This window comes from Ursus arctos, unplaced genomic scaffold (assembly GCF_023065955.2).
Source record: "Ursus arctos isolate Adak ecotype North America unplaced genomic scaffold, UrsArc2.0 scaffold_34, whole genome shotgun sequence".
NCBI lineage: Eukaryota > Metazoa > Chordata > Mammalia > Carnivora > Ursidae > Ursus > Ursus arctos.
Window position 1 is genome coordinate 24,723,087 of NW_026623030.1, and position 19,491 is coordinate 24,742,577.

Below are 19,491 nucleotides of genomic sequence, written 5' to 3' on the forward strand. Positions count from 1 at the left end.
TCTAAAACAACATATCTTTATAAATATTTGTGGTAGTAATACAGTGCCAAGAATTGCCAATAGCCACCAGAAGCTAGCAGTGAGGGATGCATGGAACGGATTCTCCCTCAGTGCCTCCATTAGGAACCAACACTGCTAACACCTTAGTTTGGACTTCCGACCTCCAGAACTGTAAGAGAATACATTTTTGTTGTTTTAAACTGCCAAATCGGTACTTTGTTATGGCAGCCCTAGGAAACAAATACACTCACATGCCCCAAATGAATGCTCACCTCAGGGCCTTTGCGCTTACCATCACCACTGGCTAGAATGCCCTTCCCCCAGATTTTTACAGATTTTGCAGATTTCTGCTGTGTCTTGTCATTTATGGCTCAGCTAAAGGCCACTTCTTCAGAGAGACCTATCTTCCCAGTCATCCCAGGCCCCTCCCTTTTAAGCCTGTGAGCCTGCTTTGCCATCTTCAGAATACTCCCAGTTACCCCCAATTCCCTTTCCATTCATTGTTTTACTACTTTCCTGTCTGCCTCCCCACTTTGAATGTGAGTTCTATAAGAAGAGGGTGTTGGGTACCTTGTTCCGTGTTCTATCTCCACCAGCCACCCAGAGCAGCATCTGGCACAGTGTCGGTGCTTAATACCTAAAAGCTGACGCAAGTGCTGCTGGCTGGTTCAGTCTGTAGAACGTGGCAACTCTTGATCTCAGGGTCGTGAATTCAAGCCCCACATTGGACATAAAGCCTGCTTTAAATATAAATAAATAAATAAATAAATAAATAAATAAATAAATAAATAAATTTTAAAAAGCTGATGGAACTCCTGAGCAAACGAATGAATGTGAGTTGGTTCTGAACAAGTCAGTTTGACAGCCGGGCTCCCTGCTGACTCATCATTTGAGGCTGGGGAACCACTCCTTTCCTCTCAGCTCATTTCTCCCATCTCTTCCTCTGCTTTGACTTTCTACTTCTAGGAATCAACAGGAGAACTGGACAAGCAAAGTGCTCTGAAAACACTTCAATACCAGAATGTCTGTCTCTTGTCCTTCATTGACTGCCATTCAGCTATGGCTCGGAGTCAGAATAGCTACCTTTCTTATCTGTATCTGAGTCAGGATGGCAAAGCAAGACTCATCTTGCTAAAGAATCAAGGAGTGACAGGTTGGGGATGAAAGCGTAACAGAAACTTGGACTGATCACAGACTCAAACCAGTACATCGCCTTTCCATCCCAGAACTGGGAACTGAAACTATTCCATCGGAAATTCTTTCTTCTCCCTCCCTCCTATGAAAACACCCCCGTCTGTCCCGATTCCTTTTTAATTTTTATTTTTTTATTTTTATTTTTTAAAGATTGTATTTATTTATTTGACAGAGAGAGAGACAGCCAGCGAGAGAGGGAACACAGGCAGGGAGAGTGGGAGAGGAAGAAGCAGGCTCCCAGCGGAGGAGCCGGATGTGGGGCTCGGTCCCAGGACTCTGGGATCACGCCCTGAGCTGAAGGCAGACGCTTAACGACTGGGCCCCCACCCCCCGGCGCCCCGCGATTCCTTTTCTAATACACAAATAGTAATAGCAATAGTCACACAACTCTAAATAGAATGTACAGGGCTCCTGAAACTGTGTGTGCACACCACCCTTCCAAATTAAATTATGTTTCCTTATTCCCAGCCCTTCCTCATCCTAGTCCTAACACATGTGTAATTTTTACTTAATTCTTTCTGGATGCACCTCAGCATCTACCTCCTTTCCTCACTTGACAGTATTTGGTATTTTTCTATCAGGACACAGTTAACAACCAGTAAAGGTCTCCGCTTAAGTAAGAAGTCCCTTTCTGTGAACCATCACCCAGACACATGCAACACCAGACTGTGCGTCTCATATCAAAATTTATTGAAGTGGTGGATTTTGTATAAGGACAGACACACAAGCAAACGAACCAGGAGGACCCTTCTCCCTCTAACCACTGGGCAGCATTTCCCTTTTAACGACAAAACCAAACAGCAGTGGGAAGCAGCTGCCTTCTCCGAAGCCTCTAGCCGCTCAGCATTCCAATTAGTGTCAACAGGAGAGGAATGGATTAGCTGCACTGCACAAATGCCTTTCCTTTCTCTTAGTAAGACTGTTTTGCTCCATCCTGCCCTGGCTAAACCCTCTCTTACCACTACCGGAAACTCAGATATTAATCAAAGCTTGCGAGTCTCTCTGCCCAGTGCTTTTCGGCTAAAGCTTGGCTGAAAGATGAATTGGTCCCATGGAATGTGGGTGACCTATTGGCTTGTTTAATGATTCCTGGCCTCCCCCCAGGGGCCATAACTCCCCTCCAACCACTTAGATTTCCTTATCCCAGCTAGAGCCCACCAACAGACTGGGTATCCCCCCCGGAGCGGAGAACCATCCCCGCCTCAGGCAGGTGAGGGAAAGAGGCCAGTGAATCACAGGTGCTGATGGGCGTCTCCCTGGCTCCAGCTCTACTTGGCAGACGTGTGGACAGTTTTGCCGTCTTCGGCTCCGTGAGTGTCAGAGATTGAGCAGAAGTTTCAGAAGCTTTACTCTCTGTTCCCCCCAAGAGTCCTCTGGTGACGCTCCACAACCAGGCAGCCCACTCTGCCACACGCCTCCTCTAAATCCTATTCTCTGAATCTGGAAGTTCCAGGAAACCACAGGTCACGTCTCATGATGGTACTCTGTGCACCAAGCCAAACTATTTTCCCAGAGACCTTGGTTCTTGGTGACAATCTCTCTTCTTGTCTCAGTTATTTAGCGAGAAGCTGGGGTCAGATAAGACGGGTCGCATGGCTCCCCAGGGTGGGCCACTAAATTGTCTGGTACACCCCTGAGAGTACTCAGATCCCCCGTGAGCTCCATGCTTGTGCTCTGGTTATTATCTGGCTCTTGTGGCGTCTTCTTCTGCAGGCAGCGGTTGATCAGGGTGGAGAAGAAGTTGGGAAAAGATGGGCTGGAGAAGTAGTACACCAAAGGGTCCAGCATGCTGTTCATGTAGGTGAAGCTAAGGGTGATGAAAAACGCCAGGTCAACGGAGCGATAGATGTCACAGTTCCTCGTGCCCGTGGTGTGCAAGAGCCAGAAAATGCGTATGCGCACGGCCACGCTGGGCAGGAAACAGATGATGAAGACGATGGCCACCACTATGATGAAGTTGATGGCCCTCTTGATCTTGGCATGTCTGTCCATTTGTCGCTGGCGCAGACTCCAGATGATTCTGACCGAGCAGAACAGGATGATGCCCAGGGGCAGGGTGAACTCCAGGAGGAACATGGCATCATGCCACCGGAAGGTATGGCAGATGCTAAAGCTGCTGCACAAATTCGCGTCTCGGTTCCTGATCATTTTTTTGTGCAGGAGGTGACCCGTCAGGCCGATGGTGACACCCCACAAGAGGCAGGAGATAATGGCCGCTGTCCGATTCGAGATCTTGTTCAGAGCGTGGTGAGGATGGACCACCCGGAAGTACCTGTCCACGGCCACCACCGTGAGGAAGATGATGCTGCCCTGGCGGTTCATGGCCAGCATGAACAGCATCAGCCGGCAAGGGATGTCCCCGAACCTCCAGTCCCACTTCCTCACGTAGTTGTCCGTCAAGAATGGCAGGCAGATGATCAGGAGAAAGTCAGCCACGGCCAAGTTGAACAGGAAAATCCGGCTGGATTTCCAGGACTTGAGGTGAAAGCAGAAAATCCACAGGGCAAGGCCATTGCCCAGGAGCCCGAACACAAACTCGAGCCCCAACACCGGTGGCAGCACATTGGCAATGAAGTCATCCCGGAACACACAGCAGTTCTTGTTGTCTATTTCCAGAAAATGATTCTGCTGCTGGTGCGGGTTCATGAGTGGAACGAGCCGGTCCTAGTGAGTGCTCAAGGAAAGAGGTGTGTGTCTGAGTGGTGAACGCGAGGTTCAGCTCCCGCCTTTATGTCATGTCGGGGTGATGAAACTGGTGACTGAGTGCTTACCAGGAAACGACGAAATCCCTTAAAAAAAAAAAAAGCCAGCAAGGCTCTTATGCAATCTGCTGTTTGCATAAACAAGTAATAAAAATCCCCTGGGGAAGACAGGAACCCACAAAGTTTCCTAAATGTAAAGGATAAGTTTAGGCAAGCCGACTGTCATTTGTGAATTACTGCAGTGTGGAGGGCTTCCCTTTGGAAGGCTGCTTAACATGAGAGAATTAATTCACTGTTGGGTGGTTGGCTTACAGAATGAACAAAACAACAACGGCAATAATAATTTCCTGTGCTAAACAGCATGGTTTTCTAGAAATATTAAGAACGACTATGAAGTAGTAGCATGCATATGACATAAGAAACAGTAGCATGTATATGATTTCTTTGGAAACACAAAGACAGTAATTGTCTATTTGATGAGGACAGACGTGTTGCATTTGATGCTTCCCTGCCATATACTCTGTACAAACACGGATTGCTTTTCCACACTTTGCAATGAAGCTCTAGTTAGGAGAAAGGAGAAAAGATACTTGAGAACAGCATACAATTTCATAAGATGTTTGGAAACTTGAACCTGGTTTGGATTGCCAGTGGTATGTTACAATAAATTGGGGTTTTTGTTTGTTTTGGACTTTGATAGGCTTCTGTGCTCAAGTAAGCAATTTATTTTGAAGTATGTGAGTTTTTTTTTTTAATTAATTTATTTATTTCAGAGAGAGAGAGAGAGAGAGAGCACGCAAGTGGGAGGGGCAGAGGCAGAGGGAGAGAGAATGTCAAGCAGACACTGTGCTGAGAATGGAGACCGAAGTGGGGCTCGATCTCATAACCCTGAGATCACAACCTGAGCTGAAACCGTGAGTCAGACGCTCAACCAACTGCACCACCCAGGCGCCCCTGAAGTATGTGATTCTTAAAATTCAATAAGCGTTATTTTTTTTTTAGAGTTTTAGATTCACAGCAAAATTGAGCAGAAAGTACAGAGAGTTCCCGTATCCTCCTATTCCCCCCACCCCCCGCCCTGCCACAGCCTCGCCCCACTAAGTGCATGTGCCTGATATTTTAAAAGCCTCTATTTTCAGAAAATTAAACTTTGAGGGATGGAACCTTTGAAGACTTTGAACTGTGCCTCACCCCAGATTGCCATTTCACACATCATTTCTTTGCTCTTTAGTATAATTGGGTGTAACCCTATAGAACATTTCTACCCTTTTATATTTGGGCTATGATCCTTGCTGAGCAAGAGGTTCTAAAATGTGTTACTTCTACTTTGAGTTAAAAATAGGAAATTTGGGGCGCCTGCCTGGCTTAGCCAATTAAGCATCTGCCTTCGGCTCAAGTCGTGATTCCGGGATCCTGGGATTGAGCCCAGCATCAGGCTCGCTACTCTGAGGGAAGTCTGCTTCTCCCTTTCCCTCTGCCTGCTGCTCCGCCCTCTTGTGCTCTCTCTCACACACACACTCTCTCTCTGTCAAATAGATAAATAAAATATTTTTTTAAAAAAAGAATAATATGGGGCGCCTGGGTGGCACAGCGGTTGAGCATCTGCCTTCGGCTCAGGGCGTGATCCCAGCGTTCTGGGATCGAGCCCCACATCAGGCTCCTCCGCTGGGAGCCTGCTTCTTCCTCTCCCACTCCCCCTGCTTGTGTTCCCTCTCTCGCTGGCTGTCTCTATCTCTGTCAAATAAATGAATAAAATCTTTAAAAAAATAAAAAATAAATAAAAAAGAATATACTCAGGAATAAATTTAACCAAGGAGGTGAAGCACCTGTACACTGAAAACTATGGGACATTGATGAAAGACATTGAAGAAGACACAAAGACATGAAAAGATATATTCCGTGCTGATGAATTGGAAGAACAAATATTGTTAAAATGTCTATACTACCTAAAGAAATCTACAGATTCAATGTGATCTCTATCAAGATTCCAATAGCATTTTTTGTAGAAATAGAACAATAATTCATTTTTTGTAGAAATAGAACAAGCAAAAATTCCAGTAGCATTTTTTGTAGAATAGAACAAATAATTCAATAGAAAAAAAAAATAATTTTCTGTACAGAACCACAAAAGACCCCGAACAGCCAAAGCAATCTTGGGAAAGGAGAACAAAGCTGGAGTCATCACATTCCTTATTTCAAACTATATACCAAAGCTATAGTAATCAAAGCAGTGTGGTGTTGGCATAAAAACAGAGACATAGATCAGTGGAATAGAACAGAGAGCCCATAAATTAACCCATGCAAATATGGTCAATTAATTTATGACAAAGGAGCCAAGAATATACACTGGGGAAAGGACAACCTCTTCAACAGATGGTATTGGGAAAACTGGACAGCCACATGCCAAAGAATGAAACTGGACCACTGTCTTACACTGTACATTAAAAGTAACTTATTTTTTCCCTTCCTCCTTCCCTCTGTACACAAAAATTAACCTTATAAAGGGGCGCCTGAGTGGCTTAGTTGGTTAGGTGTCCAACTCTTGGTTTCTGCTCAGGTCATGGTCTTATGGGTTGTGGAATTAAGCCCTGCATCAGGCTCCCCACTCAGCGGGGAGTCTGCTTGAAGATTCTCTCTTTCTGCCCCTCCCCACGCACACACAAGCACCCATGCACTCTCCCTCTCTCTCTTTAAAATAAACAAATCTTAGGGCACCTGGGTGGCTCAGTCACTGGGCGTCTGCCTTCGGCTCAGGTCATGATCCCGGCATCCTGGGATCGAGCCCCACATCGAGCTCCCTGCTTGGTGGAGAGCTTGCTTCTCCCTCTGCCTCTGCTGCTCCCCCTGCTTGTGTTCTTTCTCTTGCTATCTCTCTGTCAAATGAATAAATGAATAAAATCTTAAAAAAAAATAAATCTTAAAATAGATTAAAGACTTGAACATGTGACCTGAAACCATAAAACTCCTAGAAGAATGCGTAGGCATTAAGCTCCTTGACCTTGGTCTTGGTAATGATTTTTTGGATTTGACACCAAAAGCAAAGGCAAAAAAGCACAAATGAACAAGTGGGACTACACCAAACTAAAAAGCTTCTGTACAGCAAAGGAAACCATTAACAACATGAAAAGGCAAGATACTGAATGGGAGAAAATATCTGCAAATTATATATCTGACAAGGGGTTAATATCCAAAATATATAAAGAATTAATACAAATTAACAGCAAAACAGTTTGATTAAAAAATGGGCAGAGAATCTGAATAGACATTTTTAAAAAGATTTTATTTATTTATTTGAAAGAGAGAGAGAGCTTGGGCAGCGGGAGGGGCAGAGGGAGAAGGAGGTGTAGGTTCCCTGCTAAGCAGGGAACCTAATATGGGGCTTGATCTCAGGACCCCAGGATCATGACCCAAGCCCAAGGCAGATGCTTCACGGACTGAGCCACCTTGGCACCCCTGAATAGACATTTTTCTAAAGAAGTCATATAGATGACAAAGAGGTACATGAAAAGTGCTCAGCATCACTAATCATCAGGGAAATGTAAATCCATACCACGATGAGATATCACCTCACACCTGTTAGAATGGCTGTTGTCAAGAAGACAGGAAATAACAGGTGTTGGTGAGGATGTGGAGAAAAGGAAATCCTCTCGCACTGTTGGTGGGAATGGATATTGGTGCAAACGCTATGGAAAACAATATGGAGGTTTCTCAAAAAATTAAAAAAAGAAATACCATACCATCCAGCAATTCCAGTCCTGGGTGTTTATCCGAAGAAAATGAAGACACTAACTTGAAAGATATCTGCACACCCATGTTCCTTGCTGCGCTGTTCACAATAGCCAAGATATGGGAAAAAGCTAAGTGTTCATAGGCACATGAATGGATAAAAAAAAATGTATGTATATAAATGGAATATTATTGGGGCACCTGGGTGGCTCAGTCATTAAGCGTCTGACTTCGGCTCAGGGCGTGATCCCAGGGTTCTGGGATCAAGCCTCGCATTGGGCTCCCTGCTCCACTGGGAGCCTGCTTCGCCCTCTCTCACTTCCCCTGCTTGTGTTCCCTCTCTCGCTGGCTCTCTCTCTCTCTGTGAAATAAATAAATAAAAAAAATCTTTTTTTTTTAAAGATTTTATTTATTTATTCCACAGAGACAGCCAGCGAGAGAGGGAACACAAGCAGGGGGAGTGGGAGAGGAAGAAGCAGGCTCATAGTGGAAAAGCCTGATGTGGGGCTCGATCCCATAACGCCGGGATCACGCCCCGAGCCGAAGGCAGACGCTTAACCGCTGTGCCACCCAGGTACCCCATAAATAAATAAAATCTTAAAAAAAAAAAAGAAAAAGGAATATTATTGAACCACAAAAAAGAATGAAATTATTGAGCCATAAAAAAGAATGCAATCTTGCCATTTGGACAACATAGATGGACTGTGAGGGTATTATGCTAATAAGTCAGGGAGAAAAAGGTAAGTACCGTATGATTTCTCTTATATACGGAATCATTAAAAAAAAAAGCTCATAGATACAGAGAACAGATTGGTGGTTCCTAGAGGCGGGGGGTGGAGGGTGGGCAAAATGGGTGAAGGAGGTCCAAAGGTACAAACCTCTAGTTATAAAATAAACAAGTCCTGGGCATGTAATGTACAGCATGGTGACTCTAGCTAATAATACTGTATTGCATATTTGAAAGTTGCGAAGAGAGTAAATCTTAAAAGTCCTCACCACAAGAAAAAAATTCCGTAACTATGTACAATGATAGAGTTAACTAGACTCGTTGTGGTGATCATTTTGCGATATACACAAATATCAAATCTTTTTTTTTTTTTAAGATTTTATTTTATTTATTTGACCGAGACAGCCAGCAAGAGAGGGAACACAAGCAGGGGGAGTGGGAGAGGAAGAAGCAGGCTCCCAGCGGAGGAGCCTGATGTGGGGCTCAATCCCAGGACCCTGGGATCATGCCCTGAGCCTAAGGCAGACGCTTAATGACTGCGCCACCCAGGCGCCCCAACAAATATCAAATTTTTATGTCGTACCTGAAACCAATATAATGTTGTATGTCAATTATTCCTCAATATAAAAAAAAAGTTAAGGTGACATTGGCACATACGTTACAGAGAGCTTCCAATATTGCAGACCCAGTACGCAAATGCTTTATTTTATCTTATTTTATTTTTTTTAAAGATTTTATTTATTTATTTGACAGACAGCCAGCGAGAGAGAGAACACAAGCAGGGGGAGTGGGAGAGGAAGAAGCAGGCTCCCAGTGGGGAAGCCTGATGTGGGACTTGATCCCAGAACGCTGGGATCACGCCCTGAGCCGAAGGCAGACGCTTAATGACTGCGCCACCCAGTCGCCCCTTATTTTATTTTTTTTTAAGTTTTTATTTATTTGTCAGAGAGAGAGAGAGCACAAGCAGGGGGAGCCACAGAGGGAGAAGCAGGCTTTCCACTGAGCAGAGAGCCCAACGCGGGGCTCGATTCCAGAACTCTGGGATCATGACCTGAGCTGAAGGCAGATGCTTAATAACTGAGCCAACCCAGGCACCCGATGTGCTAATACTTTAAATCCGCGGTTGTGTTTTATCCTGACTGCAGTCCGCAAAGTAGGGCCCATTACTGACTCTGATTTCAAAATGAGGAAAGTGAAGCTCAGAGAGGTTGGTAAGATTCAGGGCTACCCTAGCCAGTAACCGCACAGCTTTGGGTTTGAATCTGGCACTGGCTTCAAAGCCTGTGTCCCTAATCATGAAACTAACTACATCGGGCGCCTGGGTAGCGCAGTCGTTAAAGCGTCTGCCTTCGGCTCAGGGCGTGATACCGGCGTACCGGATCGAGTCCCACATCGGGCTCCTCCGCTGTGAGCCTGCTTCTTCCTCTCCCACTCCCCTGCTGTGTTCCCTCTCTCACTGGCTGTCTCTATCTCTGTCAAATAAATAAATAAAATCTTTAAAAAAAAAAAAAAGAAACTAACTACATGGACTTTTATTATATTATTGCCTCATTCGTAAGGCTACTACTCTGGATTGAGGTCATCTTATGTGGGTGTATTATAGCTCTAGTGAAATGATTGGTATTTGTTTCCTGTCCTTGCTGCCTGTGAATATCCTGCTTCCTTCTTGGACGAGTGTAGATTTGTCGGTGATATTCAAACCTAAGAACCTTTATTAACTTTATTAACTAAGAGTCAGAAAAACCGACTATTAACAATATTTATTTCCGGGAGCTGGAATTTGCAAGGTTCCCTCCCTTTCTAAGTTTTACAGTTTTATAATATTTGTGTGCTTACAACAGTCGTTGAGACACCTGGCTGGCTCAGTTGGTAGAGCATCTGATTCTTTGATCTCAGGGTCATGAGTTCCAGCCCCACGTTGGGCATGGAACCTACTTAAAAAAATAAATTTTTTTTAAAGATTTTATTTATTTATTCGACAGAGATAGAGACAGCCAGCGAGAGAGGGAACACAAGCAGGGGGAGTGGGAGAGGAAGAAGCAGGCTCCTGGCGGAGAAGCCCGATGTGGGGCTTGATCCCAGAACACCGGGATCACGCCCTGAGCCGAAGGCAGACGCTTAACGACTGCGCCATCCAGGCGCCCCTAAAAAAATTAAATTAAATAAAAATAAAAACAACGGTCCTGGGTAAAATTAGGAAAGAACAACAAATACTGTTAAGTTTGAAAAAAGAGAAAAGCTGGAGGCCTGGATGCTTGGTCTGAAGCTGTCATCAACTACCTGAGTTTCTTCATGTATAAATTAAGGGATTAGGGGCGCCTGGGTGGCTCAGTTGGTTAAGCGTCTACCTTCGGCTCAGGTCATGATCCCGGGGTCCTGGGATCAAGCCCCACTTTGGGTTCCCTGCTCAGTGAGGAGTCTGCTTCTCCCTCTGCCTGCCACTCCCCCTGCTTGTGCTCTCTCACTCTCTCAAATAAATAAAACAGAATCTTTGAAAAATAAATAAATTGAGGGATGAGATAATCTTCCAGCTCATTCTATGATTCTAACCGAAAGTTCACCACCACTCAGACCGAATATAAATTCCAGCCTCCCTGGATTCTGGTGCCCGCTGTGGAATTTCCGGTCTTCCCGCTGTGCCCTGGGCAGGTTTTGTCTTGTTTGTGTCCTTCTTTTATATATTTATGTTTTTTCTTACTGGTGCATGAGTTGTACAGGAACTTGTAATGAATCATTTCAACAGCTAAGGCAGTGAGTGATCCCACCGGGTTTTGTGGAAACTCCACTTAAAATCTATGACTTTGACAATTAACTTGAATCTTTATGCCTCACTCTCTTATCACAGCTTGGATGTGTACCACTGAACCGGACTGAACAATTTTTTTTTAATTAAAAATGATAATAGCAAGGTGCCCCTGGCTGGCTCAGTCAGCAGAGCATTCGACTCTTGACCTCTGGGTTGTGAGTTCGAGCTCCACATTGGGTGTAGAGATGACTTAAAAATACAATCTTAAAAAAAAAATTGCTATCATTTATCATCTGTCTGCTTTGTGCCAGGTATTGTGCTAAGAGATTTGCACACATGATCTCATTTAATCCTCACGAAAACCCTGTGAGTGATGTTCTACGATTATCCTCACCATCATCTCCATTTTACAGATTAGAAAACTAAGTCTTAGGTTAAGTAATTCACTATTTATCTTTGGACTTAGCTGGGACTTCTGTTTATCTATTGCCACGTAGCAAACCACCACAAAATTTAGTGGCTTGAAACAAACATGGTGGTATTATGTGTCCTGATCCTATGAGTTGACTGGGCTCAGCTAGCCAGTTCTTGTCTGGGGGCAGCTAGGCTCAAGCAGGACCCTGGGACACCTGGCCTTCCCTCCCTCTCCATATAGTCTTGTATCTGCCTGTGTGGCCTCTTCGCATGTTCTTTCCACAGGGTTGGCTGGAGTTCTTACGAGGCTTCTCAAGGCTTTCAAAAAACAGACAAGCAGAACTTCTTACTGCCTGGGCTTGGAAACCTCACATTCAGCACTTTCTGTGGGTTAAAAAGAGTCACGGAGCTTGTCCATGTTCTACCAAGAGGGGTCACATGAGGGTGGGAGTGCGGGAAGCGCTGTTCATGGGGGGCGTTGTGGGGGGTTTGCCCCTGTAGGTGGTAAGCAACTCCGAGTTGGGACACTTGGCTGGTGGGAAATAAGAGACCTCTGGACCACTAAGGAAGACGAAGGAGAAATTGAGAAGTAGTAAGAATTAGAGAGGAAGCTGGCCTTACTGGCTGGCAGAGAAATACAAAAAGAAAAGAGAAGAGTGGTGCCTGGGAGGCTTAATTGGTTAAATGTCTGCCTTCCACTCAGGTCATGAACTCAGGGCTCTGGGATCAAGCCCAGAGCCCCCCCCCCCCCCAGAGGGAGAAACAGGCTCCCGGCTGAGCAGGGAGGGGACTCCAGGCTCCATCCCAGGACCATGGGATCATGACCTGAGGCAGAGGCAGACGCTTAACCGACTGAGCCACTCAGGTGCTCTAATAAATAAAATCCCTTAAAAAAAAAAAGAGAGAGAGAGATAACAGTCTTCCAGGGGTTTGAAATATAGTGTTAAATTTCATGTAAAAAACCTAAGGGCAAACCAGAATAACCAAATAATCTTGAAAAAGAAGAAGAAAGTCGAACTCACAGTTCTCTATTCAAACACTTTCCAGTCATCAAGACAGTGTGCTTCTGGCATAAGAATAAAGATGTAAATCAATAGGGCACGATTGAGAGTCCAGAAATAAACTTTCCCATTTGTGGTCAGCTGATTTTCCACAAGGGTTCTAAGATAAATCAGTGGGGGAAAGAACAGTCTTTTTAATCAGTGCTGCTGGGACCACTGAATAGCCACGTGCAATCGAAGGAAGTCGGATCTCTTCTTTGCCCTAAATACAAAAGTTAACTCAAAATGGATTATAGACCTAAACGTGAGACAAAATTCGTAGAAGAAAACCTATGCGTGAGCCTTCAACCTTGTCTTAGGCAAACCTTCCTTGCACAACTCCAAACACACGAACAACAACAACAAAATTGATGATTGGACTTCATCACTTTAAAAGAGTAGGACTTTGGGTTTTGTTTTGTTTTTAGTGTTTACTCTCTGTCAGGCACTATTCTAGGTGCTTTATACATTTAAATACATTTAGTACTCAAAACAATTCTATCAGCAGGTACTATTCTTGTGCCATTTTACAGACAAGGAAAGTAAAGCATTGAGAGGTTAAGCAACTAGCCCGAGGCCATGCAGCTAGTGAGTAAAGGAAATAGGATTTGAACCCAGATAGTTGGGTTCCAGGGTCTATGCTCTCGCCACTGCGTGCACTGCTTCACCCAGTACACCTGTCCTTTGACCCAGCACTTCCATGTCTCTGAATCTTCTTTCAAAAACTCTAGCACATGTGCCCAAAGATACATCATTCAAATTATTCACCATAGCATGGTGGCAATAGGGGAAAATTGGAAATCACTTGAATGTCCATTAAAAGGCCATTGGTTGGAGTGCCTGGGGGCCTCAGTTGGTTGAGCGACCGACTCTTGGTTTCTGCTCAGGTCGTGATCTCAGGGTCGTGGATGGAGCCCTGAGTCGGGGAGTCTGCTTAGGACTCTCTCTCTCCCTCTTCCTCTGCCCCTCCCCCTGCACTCTCTCTCTCTCTCAAATAAATAAATAAATCTTTAAATAAATGGCCATTGGTTAAATAAACCATATGTGGTTTGTTTATACAATGAAATAGAGTTAAAAACCTTGAGTTTGATCTCTGTTCTGATGTAGGAAGCTATTTATGACAAAACTACCTTGTAAAACTATCTTTCTGTGTGTCCTGCTTCCGCAAAACAAAATGAGATTCGTCATCTGTGCACAAGCATGTTATACCCCAACCTGTCATCTGTGTGCAAGTGTCATCAACCTCTAGGAAATGAGATTAAGGAGAATGGAAGGAAGACTTTAACTTCTTTATATATTTGCATGTTCTTTTAATTCTGATCAAAAACATATCTGCCTTTGATAATTAAAGAAATTTAGTTCTTTTTTAAAAAGCAAAGAATCTGAAAGGCTAGTCATGAATCTTCCAGCAAGAAAAGTTGTGAGGGTGCCTGGGTGGCTCAGTTGGTTAAGCGTCCGACTCTTGGTTTCAGCTCAGGTTGTGGTCTCAGGGTTGTGAGATTGAGCCCCATGTCCACACTCAGCAATGAGTCGGCTTGAGTTTCTCTCTCTCCCTCTCCCCCTGGCCCTCCCTTGCTCCCTCTTAAAACAAAACAAAACAAAACAAAACAAAAAAAGAGTTGTGAACAGACCTCTATCCAGTGGATCTCATGGCTTCACCTCTTCCCAGATTGCCTCAGACCCCCAAGACCTTTCATTCCTGTCCCATTGACCTTCCCGCAGCTCCCAAGTGACCTTTCTCACCACACCCTCTCTCACTGGGATACCTTTCCGCACTGAGTCATCTGGTTTCCTTCTTTGCAACCCCCAGGGCTAAGTTCAGGAGTCACTTCCTCTGAGAAGCCCTCCCCAACCCCCCGGGGTCAGGATGAAGCCCCTGGGCTCTCCCGCAGACCTCTATACTTACCACTTTCACACAGTTACTCTGAATGGTGATTCGATTTTTTCCCCTTGGTTTCTACAATAGAACCCGCAGGATCAGGGGCTGTGTTTTCCATTTGTGTTTCTACTGTGCCTTGAAAGATGGAATGAATGAGTGAATGAATGGATGAATGAATGAATCTTTACAAGGGATAAAATATTAACCCCTTCCCACTCCTACTGTATCATCACTGGAAAGTGAATATAGTTAGGTCCATATGTGAGCCCGTTTGTTCTATTTCATCTCAACCTGCGTGTGTGTGTGTGTGTGTGTGTGTGTGTGTGTGTGTGTAAATACATATATAAAATTTAGGGCCCCAGCTTCATGCACGAGCTCAAAAGGGTCCTATGTTTACTCAAACAAAGCTGTAATCCTCATCCTTACACTTTCTGAAGAACACTTGATAAGATTTCTTTTTTAGTCACATTCTGTGTATTTGAAAAGGGAAGTAAAATCGGGGCCTAAACTGTGTTTGGGTTTTTCTTTTTTCCCCCTTTTTTGTTTGTTCTTGCTGTTTCTCAGTGAGAACCTCTGCCTACCCTGAGCTTCTGGATTGTTTTACGCTTTTTCCTTTGGAGGGTAAAGCGTTCGCGAATCACACACGGGATGCGGACTCGCTTTTGGAAATCATTTTTATTCACAGGAAGCAACAAAGGAGGAGCAGTCCGGGAAAGAATTAGGAGCAGGGGTAGAATCCAAAGCAGAAGTGTGGGCTTCCACAGATTTCTTTCAGGAGGATGTAGGTTCCCCAGGCAGCTGGGTAGCGGGGAAATTCAGGTAGTGATCATAGAGCAGCTACTCTGGCAACTCCGAACCCCGAGGGCAATGGCTTCCGTGCCTCAGCATCTTTGTGTGCAAACTGCGTCCTGCCGGAAGTCATCCTATTGAGTCCTTCCTGCCAGACACAGCGCTTCATGCTTGCCTACCCTCATTTATTCATTCAAATATTTATTGAGCACCTACGATGTGCGGGCACTCTTCTAGGCCCTGGAGAGGATGTAACCGTGAACAGAATCCCTCTGCTTGGGGAGCTTACGTTTCGTGGGATCCGCCCACCAACCTCTCGAAATCCACATCATTGTTCCTCCTGTTTGACATATGAGGAACTGGAAGCTGATTGTTGAAATAAAATCCGCCCCCAGATCACACACCCAATAGGTGGGCTAGTTGGAATTCAAATTTAGGTTCGTAGGACCTTCCAGAGCCCATACTTTTCATCGCCGGGCTGTGTGGAGCCTCTGCAAAAGGAAATTAAAAAAACAGCCGATAGGAGTGTTTCGAGGCCCAAAGAACTAAAAGCTGGTAAGGTCATCTGGTGCAGAGAGTACCCTGGAAATTTGAGAAAGTGTAAACAAAAGAGCCAAGAATGGTTTGAGAACAGACCTAAGGTTGGCGTGGACTCCTCCCCCCTAATACAGGGCAGAGGCAGCCTCTCATTTCATAGAATCATCTAGTTTTAAGGGCCCCAGGTACATGTGTGGGAAATTCACGCGCGTCAAGGACATTACCCTTTCCACCCTTTGGTGTTTGTACAGAAGCCTGAAACAGGAGGAATATACCGATGTTTGCCGTGAACAGGTCTAGAAACTATATTCACTGAGAGGGTGAGAGTGCTAACCTTTCTGTTTGCCCTACCCCCAAATACTTTGCTGTCACACAGGAATTGACTAAGGACCCTCCAGGGAAAAAGGATACTAGCACAGTGCCCAGCACAGAATATGCCTTCAGTACCTACTTGGAGAATGAATGAATAAATAACCTCAACTCATAGTCACATAACAAGCGGTCGAAAGCAATCCCACTAGAGTCAGCGCTTCCCAAAGGCCAACGGGATTTTTTCCAAGCACTCAGCTCCCACTGGAAAACTCCGGGGCAGGTAAACACAGCCCCCAGCACCTTCTTTGAAAATGCAAAGACTTGCAGAAAAATGTGGAGCTCTGAGAAGGTCGGAGCAGATTGTTTTGCTACTGTTCTTCTTGGGCTACTGAGATATCAGAACCGCACCCGAGGGGTCCTGAGAAGATGACAGTCATGAAGGTCAAGACATCTCCTCGACAGAGCCTCACTCAGCCTGAAATAAAGCTATTGACTTACTCTGGTGTCTGCTTTCTAAAACAAGTAACGACTTAAGGTCCGAGGATAGGAAATACTGCTAAGTCATTAAGTTCACCGACTCCCCCAGAGAGAGAACATGACAAGTTTACCCACTGATGCCTATTTACTCAGCCGCTTAAAAGTACACGGTAGCCGAGCTCTTCCCATCACCCCACCCAATACACACAAGCCCCACTTCATGCACGTCTTGTCCCGTCATTGTAATCGGGTCATAGCAAGGCAACTGACTCACTTCTCAGCTGGAACCGTCCAAAAAGGCATAGTAACCTGCATTCCGTTTCCAGACAGAGTGAGGAGGACAGAGCTGAGAAAGGGCGGCATTTTCAAAGCCTCTGGCCCCTTCGCACGAACTGTTTCTAAGTCGTCAGTCTGTCCTGCCTGGTTTTGTCTGTCTGCCTGTTTCAGTGCCATTCCACACACTTGGAGAGCCTACTGCACGTCGGATCGGCTCTGGAAGCTGTTTGCCACGCTGACACAACTCTTGCGACAGAGGTTTGAAATTGGCATCTCTTCCGGCCTCTGGGTCTTGGAGCGTCCTGGACTCTTAGGTCTCAAACTGCAGATTTTGAGCTTGGTGTAGAATTTGGGAAACGAGGGACTCGAAAAATAATACACCAGGGGGTCCAGCATGCTGTTCATGTACGTGAAGCTGAGGGTGACGTGGAGGGCTACGTGGACGGAGGGGTCACAGGCGCTCGAGGGCACCGTCCAGAGGAAGTAGAGTCTGGCCGACACGCTGGGCAGGTAGCACGTGATGAACACGATGGCCACCACCACGATGAACCGGGTAGCCTTCTTCATCCGAGTCTGCCTGGCCAGCTGCCGCCTCTGCTTCAGGCTCCAAACGATCCTGAAGGAACAAAACAGGATGATGCCGAGGGGCAGGAAGAACTCCAGCTGGAACATGATGTCGTGCCAGCCATTGGCCGACTCCATGATGAAGCTCTCGCAAGATACGGTCTTCTCATGCACACACAGATGGCTCTCCATCAAAAGATAGAGAGTCCCCAGGATGACCATGGTCCAAAGGGCGCAGGCGATGCCGGCCGCAGTCCGGTTGGAGATGGTGTTCACCATGTGGTGGGGGTGCACCACTTTGAAGTACCTGTCCACGGCCACCACCGTGAGGAAGATGATGCTGCCCGCCCTGTTCATGGCCAGCATGAAGAGGGCCACCCGACAGGGAATGTCCTTGAAGGCCCATTGCCTGTGTCTCCAGTAGTAGTCCGTCCGGAAGGGCAGGCAGATCATGAGAAGGAAGTCGGCCACGGCCAGGTTGAAAAGGTAAATAGTGCTCGGCTTCCAGGTCTTCATGTGAAAGCAGAAACCACACAGGGCGATGCCGTTGCCCAGCGCGCCAAGCACGAAGGCCAGGATCAGCAGTGGGGGCATCACCTGAGAGATGGGGTCCCCCTCGATGAGGCAGCACGACCCGTTGTCCATGGTGGACAGAGGACCGGTGTCTGTGGCCCCCGGAGTCCCCACAAAGACACAGATGCCCCTCTGAACGCTACCCACTCACCCGGCCGCTGGTTTTCTGGCTTCCTCACGCCGGGATGCGGGTCCCGACTGCCCGGGGGGGTGCACGCAGCCAGCGCTGCGAGAGCAGGGGCTTCAGCCGGGAGATGAGAGGCTCAGGGAGGTCCTCTCGGCAGGCCGGCCCACGCTACCTGTCTCCCCCGCAGGGCAAGCACGGGGCACGGCCGGGCTTTGACACGCAAGTGGTCATTTCTGGGGAGCGGCAGGCAGGTCCAGTGAGAGTCGTGCCCTAGAGCAGTGGCCGCGGCCAGCCCCAGAACGGTTTTTCTTTCCAGCCTCAGTCTTGCTCTTCAGACTCCTGTGCTGGGGAGCGTGCAAAGCTGCCCAGAAGGCACGAAAAAAGCTTGTTTGTCCTCCCTCCCGGTGGAGAAATACAAACATTTCCTGGAGCCGTTCTGGGCCTCTGCCTTTGCTTTCCTCCCCTAACCTTTTGCCTGACTGCCCCGTCCTCTCCCCATCCCATGGGGCTCTTCCAGGCGGTGCCAGAGGGGGAGGCTTTGCTCCACAGCTCCTCAGAGCCATTTCCTCTGCCCGCACCCAAAAATATAGCAGTCAAAACTCAGAAGGGTCTGTGGAGGAGAAAACCTCTAAAAACAGCACTTGTCGGGTGTTAGAAAAATTCTGTGAAGCGCGTCTTCTTTCCTTCCCTCCATTCACACCTCCTGCCCTTTGCATCCTTCCCTGGGCCCAAATGACCGGTTGCACAACTGGCAAGACCATGCAACGGATCTGAAGTCACCTCTCATGTGTCTGTCTCCATGCAGCTGCGTCTTGGGGAGCCAGTTCCTCTCTCTGCTGTTTGCAAAAGAGGATTTGGCTCTGCGTTTCCCACTGGCCGTTCAAAAAAGCCAAATACCCAATGATAGATACGCTTTTAATTTGAACTACGTGCTGAGTCCGCTGGTGGGGCAAGTGAGGGCTGGGCAGTTGGTCAAGGAGTCTATCTCCAAAATAATCACAGGTAAAATTAGACTGCACCCAAGAGCAGAGTCTTTGCTAAAATTTCTTATCCTTTGGCTTTAGAGGTGATCTATCTGCCCTGTGCCTTTCAGCTCCCAACTTAGGAAAGGGGTGCAGGGGCAGGAAATGCCTTGAGAAAATGCATACACTCCTTCCAGATGCTGATTTTTTTTTTAAGATTTCATTTATTTATTTGACCAGAGAGAGAGCACAAGCAGGGGGAGCAGCAGAGGGAGAGGGAGAAGCAGGCTTCCTGCTGAGCAAGGAGCCGGTTGAGGGACTTGATCCCAGGACCCCCAGATCATGACTTGAGCTGAAGGCAGCTGCTTAACCAACTGAGCCACCGAGGTGCCCCTTTTCAGATGCTGATTAAAGCAAAGGTCTTCCCACTGAATCCCAGACTCCAA

The 19,491-nt window shown here is 46.4% G+C and overlaps 2 protein-coding genes across 3 annotated transcripts; both read right to left on the reverse strand.

The window, feature by feature from the left end:
• Nucleotides 1-1,863: 1,863 nt before the first annotated feature.
• HCAR2 (hydroxycarboxylic acid receptor 2) lies at nucleotides 1,864-3,840 on the reverse strand. The gene has a single exon (XM_026514794.4). The coding sequence runs from the start codon at nucleotides 3,838-3,840 to the stop codon at nucleotides 2,752-2,754; it is 1,089 nt and encodes a 362-aa protein (XP_026370579.1). The 3' UTR covers nucleotides 1,864-2,751.
• On the reverse strand, nucleotides 1,864-18,926 carry HCAR1 (hydroxycarboxylic acid receptor 1). Of its 2 annotated transcripts, none has more exons than XM_057305942.1 (2): nucleotides 16,818-18,926; nucleotides 1,864-3,983 (listed from the first exon to the last, which is right to left on the reverse strand). In XM_057305942.1, exon 1 carries the CDS (start codon nucleotides 18,026-18,028, stop codon nucleotides 17,015-17,017), a length of 1,014 nt encoding a protein of 337 aa, XP_057161925.1. In that variant the 5' UTR covers nucleotides 18,029-18,926; the 3' UTR covers nucleotides 1,864-3,983; nucleotides 16,818-17,014. The 2 variants fall into 2 exon arrangements, with proteins under 2 accessions (XP_057161925.1, XP_026370580.1); XM_026514795.3 differs by lacking the exon at nucleotides 1,864-3,983 and adding an exon at nucleotides 15,085-15,336.
• Nucleotides 18,927-19,491: the final 565 nt, after the last annotated feature.